The following is a 14,668-nucleotide window of genomic DNA, read 5'->3' as shown; positions in this document are numbered from 1 at the left end:
GAAATGTCACCTCTGCTGCCGGCACCACCGTCCCGCGTGGTCACCGTGGTGGGTGCCTGGGTCCGCTCAGTTTCCCCCTGCTTCTGCTCGGCCCTCCAGCCGTGTCTGCATTTAGTCTCCATCTTTCTACCCCACCGTCCGCATCCAGGGTTCTGCAGAGACGTCCCCTCGCTGATAGTCTCCCAAAATGTAGGTCGAATCCACAGAAACCTTTGAAGGCCCCCTGCTGGGCCGATGACAGTCAGGTCACGTGAGCCTGGCTCTTCTCCCTCACATTTGTGATCTAATCACGTGGGCCGTCTGCCATGGACCACGCTTCTCTGTGGCCTGACACCCCGTCACCCATTTCCTTCCTTGGCATCAGATCCCCTTCCAATCAAGAATCAGGTCACGAGCTGACCTTTATTGGACCCTGACCACAGGCCAGGCTCTGTTCTAAGTGTCTGTCAGGTATTATCTCATTTCATCCTCACAGCAGCCAACGGAGCGGGAACCGTTAGCCCTGCGCAAGCCCGTAGCTCTGCTCCCTGCGTGGTACGTCCGTCCCCTGCAGCCACACGTTGCCCAGGATTTACCTCCGTCTCTCCTTTTGCCCTCACCAGGCAGCTTTACTCTCTACCAAGTCAGCTGACTTGTTTGCCGCATCCTCAGACATCCTCAGGGCTATACAAACCCTTCCGCAGACTCCGGGTCCAACTCCGGGTCCTGCAGGCCTCCTTTCTCACTTCCTCCCAAACTTCTTGAAGCTCTTGGTGCCGCTTTCTCACCACCCACTGACCCCGTCCTTCTGCACTGCCTGCCCCTCTTCATGGGCACTGCTTCCAGGGCCAGCCCTGGTCTCTCAAGGGGTGAAATCCAGCGGCCTTTTCTTCCTCAAGCCCTGCGCGGCGCTGGTCCCGTTGACAGCTCTGCGCTGTCTTTGCTCCACCAGACCCGATCCTCTTCCCCCATCCCGACTCAAGAGCTCGCCAAGCTGCAGTTCTGGTTCTTGCTCCCTTGAGGCTATTCCCGGAGAGTTTCTCCATGGCTACAGCTTCTTCATGAGAATTATTTTTTTTAACACGCTGTTGTAATTTTGATGATCTTAAAACGAACCCAAAAAAGTAAGCACCATTTGGATGAGCTCTCTATAGTCGGGTACCACCAATTTCAGTGCCCATCCTGGCACTTTGGATCGTCACACCAAGTGATGACTAAATAAAGCGATGGCATCTGACTGTAAGGACGGCACTGTTTCTAAACGTGGAGCCCTCGTGTGTGATGCTGGAATCACCTTCGATGTTGTGTTCTTCCTTATTCATGATGGATGAGCCATCCAATCAGCTGCTAAATCTGGCAAAGTCTCCTTCCGTAAGAGCTCCTGGCGCCTTGCTCTCTTCCATCCGCATGGCCACGTCTTTGAACTGGACCTTGCCGATGCCTCGCTATGCTCCACTCCCCCAGTTTACCCCTCACTGTTCCCAGGTTGACTTCCTGAAGCAAACCTGATCTGCCCACTGCCCTGCAGAAACCACCCCGTGCTCCTCCCTGTACGACAGTCTCTATACGGGGGCGGGTGCCCCCTGCCCAGCGAAACTAGACTTGTGGTCTCAGCCACAGCCCTGTACTCAGCCTGCACACCGTGCTCTGCTCTCCTCCTCTTACTGGAGCTCTGGCCCCTGCCAGGAGGCCTGTTCCTCCCAACCCAGCACAGACGCCTCCACCTCCACAGAAGTCTTTTTTATCCACACTGTGCAACCTTAAGTTTTCCTCTCTGATCCCCCGTAGCAACGTGTTTGGCTGTTTCTGACGGTGCCGTTTGTCCTGGATTTTGCTATTTGAGCACTGCTCTGGTTCTCCTGTACCCACAGTGCCTTGCAGCCCAGTGGAACCTCCAAGTTAAGTTCCCTTTCATCCTAAGCTGCCCTGGCTCCCTGGTTCAGCCCCCCCACCCCACCCCTTGGGACTCCAGGGTGTCCTGGTGAGCAGGCCAAGGGGTCCGGGGGACTCCGCACCCCACCCTCTGGCTTTCTGTCTGTTTTTTTGTTTTGTTTTGTTTTGTACGTGTCTGCTCTTGTTTCTTGGCATGTGACAGCGTCTCGGGTGCTTGCCAAAATTAGGGATGAACCCCTTCTCTGACATAACCCTAAATTTGGCTTTTTTAGAAAAAGGAATGAGGCAGACGTTTCAGGCACCAGAAGATTGTGAGACCCATCAAAAGTTTAGGCTATGGCCCTTCCTTCTCTGTTCTGAGAATATTATTACACAGCCTCTGCTCAGGGGAGCCCTTGTGTGTCTGGTGGGGAGAGGGGAGGGGTCCGGACACAGGCCTGGGCCTCTCCAGCAGAACCCTTTGACCTCTGAAGGGAGTTCAGTGAGCACGTTCTGTTTTTCAGTTGCCATGTAAGACAGCTAATAAATTAGCAATTTTTGGAAAAGAATTTCTCACCTTGCAAGCTTTGCACACTTTGTTGTGATACTAACATAAAACGCATCTTTCAGAGAAAGGAGAGCTACAGGTATACCTAACAGTCATGATTTGCTTTTTGTCCTTGAGACACGAAGATCCATTGTACGGTTAGGGTGGGGAGCCTATGTGGACGAGGGTCTCCTGGAACATCTGATCGTTGTCTGTGCTCTTAAACTGCTTAAGGAGGGGCCCCTGTCAGAGCGGACACTTCACAGACACAGGCTGGTCTATTTCACTTCTCTCTCTCTCTCTGTCCTTTCCTTTCTCCCCCTCCTCCTCTTCCCCCGGTTTCTATTTCTCTCTACTCCTCTTAGGCTGGTCCCTGGCGATCAAGGGACGCCCCGCAGCCGCCCGCCCGCTTCGCAAGGTCCCCGCACCGACCCCAGCCCGGCGGGTCCCCCCGGGTCTCGGGCGCACCCAGCGGCTCCGGCCACGCGTTGGCCTGGGCGCGGCTCCTGCAGCCCGAGGTCCGGGGCCCAGGCCCAGGTGATCTGCCAGCACTCCGCCCGCCCGCCTCCGGTTAGCGCTGAACTCAGATGACCTTTGCCCGCCTGTCTGACAGAGGAAGCCCCGGGGTTTAGCAACGTGCCGGAGGGAGGCTGGGGAGGAGGCGGGCAGACGAGCCACAGGACCAAATAAGGGCGTGCGCGGCGCCCGCGGGGCGCGGTGATCAGCCCCCGGCCCGTGTCCCACGCCGGGGTTCCCACCGGCTAGCCCGTCTCCCCGGGGGGGAGGGGGGAGGAGGAGGGCCCACCGCCCCCTTCCCCCCCCTCCCGGGACGACGCCCGCATCGGGCCCGGGCAAGTCACTAGAAAGAGCAGAGCAGGTCGGAGTCCGAGGCTGCTCCGCCGGCAGGAAAACAAACTTTATTCTAGGATCCTCACAGGCCGAGCGCGAAGGTCTAGGGCAGGGCTAGGTTTGGGGCATTTTCCAGCGGAATTAACACCGCGCTTGCTAACTGCACCCCGGGGAGGGCCGCTTCCTCGGCTGTGTCGGGCCGCGTCCTTACGAGGTGCTCCCCGCGCTTCTGCGGCCCCCGCCGGCCCTCAAACCCTCCTCCCCCGCAGCAGCCGAGCCCCTTCCCCCGCCTGCCCGGGTCTTGTACCCGCGTTGGCGCTCGCGCTTGGCGCCGAGGGCATGCCCAGCCCGCACGGGTAAACGTGCAGGGACCCCCTCCCCTCTGGGAGCCCCGCCCTGCCGTGCCCTGCGCGGTGCGTGCCGGCACCACCCACGACGCCTCCCCGCGGCCAGGAGGCCGACGGCCCGTCGCCCGGGCCAGCCCTGCCCCTGCGCGGAGTCCGCCACGCGTGCTCAGCCCTAAAGTACTGGAGAGCTGACCACCCCGCCCCCGGGGATCAGTACCTGCCTCTTTCTCCTCCCGGACAGATGCACGATTCTGAGATGCCTGCCCTCTACGCAGTCCTGCAGCCCGCGGGCCCCCCGGCAGCCAGCCCGCAACTCAGCACCGCCTCCCCTCCCCGTGCGGCTTCCCTCCTGCTCCCGGATCACACCTCCCAATAGTCTTCGTCCTGGCCCTGCTTCCTGGGGAGCCCAGGCCAGGATACCTGGCCACTTGAAGACACCCAGAGCCCTTTATTTGGAAGTTCTCTCACAGGCTGTTTTCAAAATTCAATTCCTCTGTATAGATTTCCTCTTTCATATGAGTGTCATTCTTAAGTCAGGAGCAAAATTAAAGTTTAGTTAACTGGAGTTCTTTTTTTTGGGTTTTGCTTTAACATTCCTTTCCTTGGGTGTATCTAAGTTTCTTTGCTTTTACTTTGAACATGCCCTAAAACTCTGTTATCTTTAGCATTTTTCATAAACCACAATTCAGGAAGTTAGAGAAATTGCTCCCTGGTGGCAGAACAACAGAACTGCCGGCCTCTTTCTCTCTGTAATTGCAGTGAAAGTGGTGTCTCTGCCTGATCGGACTTTGACTTTTAGGCTGATTATTTCCTTAGAGTCAATTTCTAGAAAGATAAGGTCAAAGAGCACGAATAATCGCAGGTAGCCAAACGGCCCTTGCACACAGGTGCAGCCATTTAAGCTAGAAGGGGGGACAGAACCGCGCCCTTTCCTGTGAGCCCTCCTCCACACCATGTCCTGCTTTCATTTTGCATTTGCTTGACTCTTTCTGAGAATCAAAAGAATATATGTTGGCAGCTTGCATTTCTTGCTTTGTAAAATACCTGTTTTCTTTAAACAATCTTTCCTAGGCCTTCTTAATGTTTTAAGTGGTCTCCAGTCTTCGTCTGTAAACAACCTTGGAAATTCCACCCCCACTCCTGGTTCTCCACGGCTGGCTTCTTTATCAGGAAACATCACCTGATTGACTAGAGATTTAGAGTGGGGAGCGGGAGAGACCGCGGGCCTCTTGATTGTGACTTGCCAGACATTTCAGAGCAGCTTCAGCTTGACCGTTTCTGGGCTGAAGGGCTCTGTAGGCGGGAATTCTCCTGGAAGGAGAAGGCGCGTCGGGTAAGGGCGCCTGGTGCAATCCCTGCTTGTCCTTGTCCTCAGGTCTTCAGAGGTGTCATCTCTGCTCTACTTGGCCAAACCTGGCCAGAAACTTGTTTTCAGCCCACCATATCCTGTCTCAGCCAGAAAGGGTTACTCAGCTTTACATCTTAGCAGAGCTACCCAGGCACAGATCAGCGTCTGAGGCATTTCCATACTCTTTTCATTAAAATTGCAATAAAAGCCAAGAAGGAGCTTGCTAATAATTAAAGGAAGTTTCTAGGACCTCTCAATAGCTCGCCTGCTCAGATCTGGGTTCGGGGAGAGGAACGAGCAGCTGCAGAATACCTGTCAGCTGCTGAAGCAAACCCATCACATTTGCCTCAGGTAGAAGGGCGAGTCCAGATGTTCCTTAAATATGAAGCCTGACTACTCTTAGGGCTTGACCTCTGCTTTCCTATTGGCTTTGAATTACATCCACGTGATTTCCCAGGAGAAGGGTTGGTTAACAAGATGAAATTGGGGCCCTGACAACACACATGTTCCCTTACAGCCGCACTCAGCCAGCCGTCGGCGCCTACTCCACGTGTAACTCATTCCCTTCCAACCCGCTCTCTCCAGCTGTCACAAAATGTAAATGAACTGGCCTTTTCAGGGAGCTCTTAGGGATAAGGAAGTAGGTACAAAACACCTGAGTTGTTTAGAAAGACTGGAGCTCTGGGTAACAGTTGCCCCTGTTAGCCTTTCCTTCCCGCCTGTGACGTGCACGGCTCTCTCTCCGTGACGCTGTTCCTTGTGAGGTAACATGCTTTCCACCTCCTCCTCTTTTTTTTTAAATTTTTTATACTGTTTTATTTGTTTATTTATTTATTTTTGGCCATGCCACACGGCATGTGGGATCTTGGTTCCCCAACCCGGGGTTGAACCCTGCAGTGGAAGCACGAAGTCTTAACCACTGGACCGCCAGGGAAGTCCCTTCACCTCCTCTTAACACGGTTCCTCAGAGGGAGATCTACCCAGGTTCTCCTCACTTCACCTTTGACCCCAAAGGTATGTCTCTATGATTTTATCCCAAGGAAATACTGAGAGATGCATACAAACAGTTATGTATTAGGATGCTATTTACCACCTTATTTCAATAATAAAAATTGGAAACAACCTAAATAATCAATAAAATGGAGGCTTTACAAAATTCTGGCATATATAAATCAGGATCTGGTTATGCAGCAAATCACAGAAAACCCACTGTAACTACAATAACTGTGATAGGAGTTGCACCGTCTGGGCCTGGTGTGAAGGGCCAGGGCTCCTTCTCTGTGGCAACTCCACCGTGTCTGGCTTTCATACCTAAGGCTACTTCACGCACCAAAACGGCTGCTTCAACTCCAGTCATCCTCCGCCAACTCCGGCCAGCAAGAAGCAGGACAGCACAAAGGAAAACAGGGCAAAGGCCACTCACCAGCTCTCCCTTAAGGAGGGGTCCAACGGCTGACTCACACTTGTGTTTACACCTCTGCCAGCATGTTTATCTAAGGCAGAACTGTTAATCCATCAGAGAAGAAAGGAACTATTGCAGAAGTTATTACTTGGACCCAAGCCTTGAGTTGATTAGGGTTGAACTTTAGGAAGAAGACAACTCACGTAGTTGGTCTCAAAGGAGTCACTTTTTCTACATTTCTCTGTTTGAAGTTTCCCAGTATCAAATTTTATATTTTCCTACCTTGAGGGGAAGTGGTCCCATTGGGATGCCTTGCTCCCCTCTGCAATTCATATATATATATATATTTTTTTTTTTTTTTTTTGTCCCTAATCTGTTTTATAAAATTGCTATCTTCCAAAGCTCTTACTTGTATGTTCCAACCCCCAAAGGCAGGTAGGTACATCTACCTGTGGTTCAGCCAACCACTTAAGCTCCTCAGTGCAGTTGGTGCCTGGCACACGGCAGAGCTCATTTATTGTTGTTGTTTATTTACATAAACGGGGTTGACTTGAATTGTGCAAAGTACCACATGAGACACAGGTGAGACACAGATCTATTCTCATACTTGACTACAGGTAGAGAGACACACAAAACAATGGAAATTAGCAGAATGTTGCACTAATTAGGTGTGAAGTGTGGCTGTCCCAAGCCATAGTTGGTAGAAAAGTTCAGTAAGGTTCCTAAATGCAAGGAAGTTCGTAGTAAAGAATTTGGCCATGTCCAAAAAGAGGTCTGGCCTTTGCGCTTGGCTTCTGGGAAGTAATCTCTGGCATACCTGATGGCAGTGCCTTTGTCTGGGGAGGGGGTGGCACCACATCGGAGCTTCGGGTGGGGCTGTGGGTCATGAGGTGTCAAGCTCACCTGGAGGCTGAGATCAACCACATGGGCAGCCGGTCAGCAACCAATCAATCCTGACTAAGTGATGGAGCCCCGATAAGAACTCTGACCACACAGCTCGCGTGAGCGCCCCCGGCTGGCAGCGATGCTCCGTGCGTACTGTGACACGTCAGTGCTGGGAGAACGGCGCCCAGACTCCACGGGGAGAGGACCATAGACCATCCGCCTTTACAATGCCCCCGGACTCTGCCCTACGTTGTCTCCTCCTTTTCTGATTTTACTCTTTTACTTTGTATCCTTTCCCGGTGAAAACCCGTTAACTGTGCACATCATAGCTCTCAGTGAGTTCTGCGAGCGCTTCCAGGGAATTATCACCCCGAGGGTGGCTGGGGGAACCCCTGGACTTGCAGTTGTTTTCAGAAATGAGGACCCCAAACTCCATCCAGAAGGGTCCGTGGAGGAGGCTGTACAGGATGTGTTAGATTTGGCTGGGTAGAAAGAAGAGCGGAGAGGAATCCCAAGTTATCAGAGGCCGGAGGCCACATGAAGGGAGGGCTCCAGGGACGGAAGCAGAAGGCTGTTTTCCTGACTTCGATGATTTCACCTCTCCGGGATGATGTCACGTTCCAGTCCCATCACAGACAGACTTAGAGCAAGACAGCGTGAGACACTGGGGAGACCATCTCTACATGCTCCGCCCTCATCAGACCCACAGATCGGCAGCCACTGGGGGACACTACTCCAAAATCAATCTCAGTTATTCCTCATGATGACAAGTAATCCCTCTGTCTCTTGGGAAATAGGAAAACATTACAAAATAATAAGGGGAAGACAACATATAACGCGTGCCTACTCTGTGCCAGGCACTATTCCAGTGCAAAGTACCCAGTAATGAACAAACACTGCGCTAGGAAAAGGCCATCGGGAAGCACTGGGAGCGTGGCTGAGCTCTGGGGAAGTAAAGGGAACAGGATGCTATTTACCATCCAAGACCCCTCCTCTTTCCTAAAAACGACCATCCATGGTCAGTGTTTTAACCTCCCTCAGAAACTTCTTACAACATAAAGTCCTAGAAGTCAGGGCTCTCAGGAGGTCACCAGGTGTGGCCCAGGTTCTCCCAGCTTTCCTGATGACACAGCGCGTGCCCCGCTCACCTGGTGAGCAGGGAGCTGGAACTCGGGTGTTCTGTGGTCCGTCCTGGCATCACACTGCCTCCTGGCGACACTGGACCCTCTGAGCGTGGGCGGTGCTCCGTCCCTGAGCTGCAGGGGTGAAGCTGCCCGTCAACCGCTGCCACGTCTCCCTTCCCTGAGCCTGGAGTCCTGCTTGCCCGGCTGTGGCCTCCACGACCTCCTGACGGTGCTCCCTGCTGCCCTCCACACCCGAGCAGCTAGCGGGCTACTGCATTCCCAGAGGGGTGGACAAGGGCGACAGGCAGGTGGCCAGACTGCTGCTGCCCTTCGAAGGCTTAGGGTCAAGACGGGGATGCAGGGACGTCCCTGGCGGTCCGGTGGCTAAGACTCCGCGCTCCCGATGCAGGGGGCCCAGGTTCGATCCCTGGTCAGGAAACTAGATCCCACATGACGCAACTAAGACCCGGTGCAGCCAAATAAATAAACAAATAAATATTTTTTAAAAAACAAACAAACTGGGATGCAGTTGAAAGCAGACGTGCATTGGGCACCTGCCGGGAGCACTACCAAACACCTTGTGCCTTTGCTCAGGACCAGTGGACACCACACTTCCCAGGCTCCCTTGCCAATCAACTGGCTTCTCAACAGGTCTGACAATAGGTGGCTGTGATGGGAGACTGAAGGCAGAGGAGGGGAAAACCAGGGTCTTTCCTGCTCCCTCCACCTCGGGCAGCACCTCCGTCAGCAGCTAAATGTTCTCCGTGACTCCAGCCACTGCCCTTGTAGTTCCCGCCATCACCCCGTCCCTAGACTCTGATGTCCCACCCTAGAGGTGACAGTGGCTTCTCCAGTCTCCGATCGTCTCCTTGTTCCCTGCTGGGCCTCTCAGCTCTTCCCATCAATGGGGTAAGCAATTCTCTGTATTGAATTCCCTCTGAAATACCTGGTGGTTTCTGTTTTCCTAGCTGGCCCCTGACTGTTCAATGGCTAACGTAGCACCTGGCCATCAGGGAACTTATAATAGGTTAGAGAATCAAGAATTAAATATATGCAAAATGCTAGTAAAATAAAATGTAGAAATTCTGTACATATACTAAAAATGACTAAATTGTACATTTTAAATGGGTAGGTTTTATAGTATGTAAATTATACCTCAATAAAGTTGTTTTAAAATATCCAGGAAAAAATGAAGTAAAATGTAGGGCGAGTAGATTAGACTAGGGGTCTCCACACAGCTCTGACCACAGGCCCCTGACAAAAAGAAACAAAATCGGAGTATATGCACTGCCAGTATCTGTGCGCTTACTTAAATTGTGTACGTGTCAAACTCTGTTAATGTACGATACCTTATAAAATAGCTACAAGATAGACATTTAAACAGACAGAGACACATAAATAGAAATTCTGGCGATTTCTTGCGTAACCTCAGTGGACCATCTCACACACCTCCTGGGATGCCTACACCCCACTTTGAAACCAGCGACCACTGATGCAGGCAGTCAGCACAGAGATCTCCGCAAGGGACTTCCAGAGCAAGGAAAAAAGATGGGGGACGCCTGCCTTCCTTCCTTTCTGAAGGGGCCTAAATCAGGCTAATGCCTCAATAACAGCCACCACTTTATGACCCTCTTCTGACATTTACACATCGCTTGACAGTTTTAGAATGTAAAGTTTGTCACATAGGTCCACTTTATGACCCTCTTCTGACATTTACACATCGCTTTACAGTTTTAGAATGTAAAGTTTGTCACATAGGTTATCTCATTTACTCGCCCAAATCAAGAGAAGAGGGTCAAATAGGAGACAGACTGGGGCGAACTCGAATGCCTGACCAAGAGGAGTTTGGACTAGATCCCAAGAGCGGTGCTGACGCATCAGATGTATCGGGTTACAGAGGGGCGTGTTGACAGCAGAGTCCCCCAAATAGCTGACTTCCTCTTTCAGGGTAGAGGCCCTGAAAGAACCTCAGGGAGCAATACTTATTCCCGTGGGCCTGGCTCTGAGGGAGGTGCCCAGAAGGCGGCAGTGAGCTCCCCACTCGGGGGCTCACCTTTCAGCACTTCAGACCCGAGAACTAGGCTTAGCCAACAGCCATCCTACCCTTCCTCTTACACTGCTTCTCCATCCATGTGACTATCATTGGTAAATCCAGCTTCCAAAATGACGCCTTGATACCTTTACGTGGGCCTCCCAGCCAGGGGCGTGTGTGCAGCTGTTTTCACTCCAGGGTGTCTTCCTGTCTCTCTTGCTCTTGAGCTCAGCAGGCCATGTTCTCCATCCCATATTCAGCTCCCTCCCAGGGAACACGGCAGGACTCTGTCCCGGTCCCTCCCTCTCCCTTTCTCCCTGTCCAGCTGAGCTGTCTGTCCTGTCGCGGGGGAATGGCTGGCAGGGCAGTGCTCTGAAAAGCCTGAAGCCACCTCTGCAGGAGGCTCCCCAGGGTGTGGAAGAGGGAGCCAAGGAAGCACAGGAAGTAGCTGCGTTATCTAGTGCTGAGGGTCATGTCCTCTTCCTCCTGAAAAACCTCCAGCGACTCTCCTTTGACCAAAGTCCTAAGTGGGTCTGTTAACGGCCCTTGTCCGTGGAGAGGTGACAGCCACCTGCCAGGTGGGAGCGGAGAGGCCCGTGTCCTCCCAGTAGCAGGTGGGTGTTGCCGGGACCTGAGCCGGCAGAGATGGCCATCTATTTATAAGACTGTGAACAATATCTTCAAACTGAAGGCAGACCACGGCCTTGGCCTCAGATCAGCAGGTGGCAGGGGGAGGGAGCAATAAGGCTTGGAGTCACCTGCAGAGGCCTCTGCCCTTGAGGGTGCCCGGGGGGATGGGGCTGCGGTGCTCCCCAAGGCTGAAACCTCTCTGCTCTACAGTCAGAAAACCTGGGTCAAATCCATCCCTAACGACCTTGCAACAAACAGGCTACTTAACTTCATCCATCAAGGCTCCTTCACAGCTGTCTGAGGTTAAATGAAGCAACTCCATACTTTTATCAACGCGCCGTTCCTCTGACTCTTACAAAGACACGTGTCCCTCTGCCCTGCGTCCGAGCTCGTGGGTACCACACCTGTCCCCAGCTCATGGACAGAGCCGTGTCTCGCTGGTGTCTGCTCCCTCCCCCGGCCACGAGCCAAAGCCCCCAGAGCGTGCCGTGTTTCGTCCAGATGCCGCTGCCTCCCCCCTGCCCCCCACACCTACCGGAGCCCCGGGGGAAGCCTGCACCGGGTTAGAAACGCTTTCCAGGTTGTGCTTCTTCCTTCCAGGGATTTCCCAGATGACCCCGGCGTGCGGTGGGACACCGAGCGGGTGGCCGACGTCCTCCTCCGGCACGTGGAAGCCAGCCGCATCAACCTGGTAAGGGGATCCTTCCGCTAAAGCCGCATCAACCTGGTAAGGGGATCCTTCCGCTCGAAGCAGAGGCCCAACTGCGTGTGTCTGAAACCCACCGAGGGACACACACACCTTTCCTGAGTCACTGAGATCCCAGCGCTCAGACAGAGGCAGAGATTTTTCCAAAGTGCGCCCTCTTCACCCACCCACTCCCACCCCTGTGCTGCCACCTGAAACCGCAGGACCCCTCGAGCCTGTGCCACGACCCGCTGGCACAGAGCTTTCTACCAAGCGTTTTCGTTTTAAGGTATCATTGTAACTTTGGAGGTAAGTGTTGTTGTAATGCTCACCTTACACTGAGAAACTTGAGGCCCCCAGAGGCCCAGCAGCTGCCCAGGGTCGCCAAGTGTGAAGCTAGGATTTTAAGCCTGGAGTCCTCACTCCAGAAATTGCGAGGACAAATTCACAGCCCCTGCGGGGAGAACACTCTGGTCACGGTTAGAGCTCTAGTGGGCATTCAATTCACCTGCAGAGGCGGACGGCCCAGGAACACCCACCTCGACTCTCGGGCCCCGCCGGCCCGGGCCCCGCCGTCAGTCGATCTTAAGGCTCCAAGAAGGTGTCCACCTCTAAAATAAGAGCGCTAACCCTTCATGAGTTAATACCTAAATCCTACCATTTAAAGACCCAACCACTTGCTTTAAGTTTTGATTAAGCCTCGTTAAAAGATGATCCCTGCTGTTAAGCTTTTATCGGTGATGAATTCTCCAAGTGAACGGATTTGTTAGACCTTTGTTAAGAGCAGATTTTCATGGATATATTAGACCGTCTTTGAGCTCTAATGACAGAAATACAGCGGGAGCTTCGTCCACATGGGCCGAAGGGGCACCTAACTGGCTGGCTCTGACCCACACCAGGCGGAGGTGCAGGGCTCTGCGCTGGCTTCTCTCTTTGTTCTGGCTGGAAATATGGTCACCCAGAGCCGCAGGCCCACCCCTCCCGGCTGTACTTCCCACAGGGTCTGAGGGTGACAGCTGGAGGGTTCACGGCCCGGGCCTGCTGCCTGGCCTGGATCCTCTTGCCCCCACCCCCCAGGCCACACTCAGACCCTCTCAGGGCCCCAAGCCTGGCAGGGGGGCAGAGCTGGTCCTCCGGGCTGGCCTGGGGTACAGGGTGGGGCCTGTGAGGTGGGCCGCAGTGGCCCTCGGCACCCCAACTTCCCCAGGGCCAGTCCCCAAACTCTCCCCTCCCCCGCTTTGGTGCATGGGAACGGCTGGTTTCCCAGTAACTCCTGCTTGTAGGATGAACTCCCATCTTCGTGAACTTGGCCGTCTCCGACCTGGACCTTCCTTCAGTGCTGTTTGCTGATCAACAGGGTTGGTCTTTACTGAGGGGCCGGGCTGTTGTTTAGACCGTGTTGCAGCCATGGCCCTGAACATCCAGGGAGGAGCTTCAGGGCACAGACGCTCTGCGTGCCTTTCCTGCTCTCAGAAGAGTCTCCCCAAGTCTGTGTCCCAGAAAAGTGATTTGTGGTCCAGGCCCGGCTTAAGACCGCCTTCTCCGAGAAGCTTTCCCTGACTTCTTCAGCCCTCTTTGGGACAGTGTTTGTCGTGTGTCCTGCACCTGTGACATGAGTTGCTGTTTATCCTCTAAAGTACAGACCATGTCTTGTGAGCCACTATCTTCGAGAAGCGAGAGCAGCCCCACTGTTCCCTCTTGTTTACTGGGATCTGGGTAAGACTTCATTTGCCCAGAGATTTCTGCAGTTTAGCGGGGAAGGTGGATGGAGTTCTGCAAAGAACCACAGACGCCATTGCTGTCAGGTCCTAACCTGCACGAGTCCAGGGCTAGAGACCGGTCAGCTCAGCCCTCCTCGAAGCAGGAAGAGAGGGGGCTTATCAGAAGGTATAGGATGAAGAAGAAACAAGACCTTGGAGAATTTCAGAAGTGATGGAGCCAAACTGCAGTGGCCCCAAGTCCCCAGACCAGGGAGTGTGCCCCAGCTCGCCAGTGACAGCCCAGCCCTGGCGTCACCTCCACCCGAGGGCAGCGGACACTCAGCCTTGACTGCTGTCCAGGTCCTGCACTCCCACGTGGCTTCACTTGACCTTCACCTCGACCCAGAGAGAAAAGGCGGGCAGGCCTCACTCTTCCCATCTCACAGATGAGGAGACCAAGACACTGAAAGTTGACATCACTCCCGGGGTGACATGCTGCGACATGCCTGAGGGGCGGGGGCAGCTAGCGTCAGAGGTGGGAGTGGACACAGGGCCCACACTGGGCTGCGGGGGAGGGTGGGCTCAGAACAGGGCACCTGAGTTCTGGGGTGACCTTTTTTTAATACAGTATATTTTTTAGAGCAGTTTTAGGTTCGCAGCAGAATTGAGCAGAAAGGACATGCATCGCCCCCGAGCCCACAGCGTGTTACAGTCAGTGAACCAGCGCTGACACAGCATCTTCACCGCAAGTCCTGGTTCACATTAGGGTTCAGTTCTGGTGCTGCACGTCCTGTGGGTTCTGACAAATGTATGACACGTATCCACCATAATGCGATTAGCTTATATGCCTTTTTAAAAAAAATTTCGGGACTTCCCTGGTGGCGCAGTGGTTGAGAATCCACCTGCCAATGCAGGGGACACGGGTTCGATCGCTGGTCCGGGAAGATCCCACATGCCGCAGAGCAACTAAGCCCATGCACCGCAACTACTGAGCCTGCGTTCTAGAGCCCACGAGCCACAACTACTGAAGCCCGTGCGCCTGGAGCCCGTGCTCCGCAACAAGAGAAGCCACCGCAATGAGAAGCCTGTGCACCGCAACGAAGAGTTAGCCCCCGCTCGCTGCAACTAGAGAAAGCCTGCGCGCAGCAACGAAGACCCAACCCAGCCAAAATAAATAAATTAAATAAATAAATTTATTTTTTAAAAAAGATAGAAAAGAGTGAACAGGCAAACCCACAGCCACGGTGTCCACACAGTCGGCCGAACAG

At 53.7% G+C, this 14,668-nt stretch overlaps 1 protein-coding gene across 5 annotated transcripts in view; it reads left to right on the top strand.

Annotated features, from left to right (window-relative positions):
- PIGL (phosphatidylinositol glycan anchor biosynthesis class L) overlaps positions 1-14,668 on the top strand; it is a 61,948-nt gene that overhangs the window by 29,728 nt on the left and 17,552 nt on the right. For 3 of the 5 annotated variants that reach the window (XM_082374163.1, XM_082374160.1, XM_082374159.1), the window contains exon 3: positions 11,616-11,706. In XM_082374163.1, coding sequence (XP_082230289.1) covers positions 11,616-11,706 — 91 coding nt within the window. Of the gene's footprint in view, positions 1-2,763; positions 2,969-3,835; positions 5,367-11,615; positions 11,707-14,668 lie in introns of those variants that run through there. The other 2 variants (XM_082374162.1, XM_082374161.1) reach the window with 2 other exon arrangements.

The sequence above is a fragment of the Balaenoptera borealis genome (assembly GCF_965194805.1).
Source record: "Balaenoptera borealis genome assembly, chromosome: 20".
Lineage (NCBI taxonomy): Eukaryota > Metazoa > Chordata > Mammalia > Artiodactyla > Balaenopteridae > Balaenoptera > Balaenoptera borealis.
Note: the sequence above shows the minus strand (reverse complement) of the source record. Positions and strands in the feature narration are given on the sequence as shown.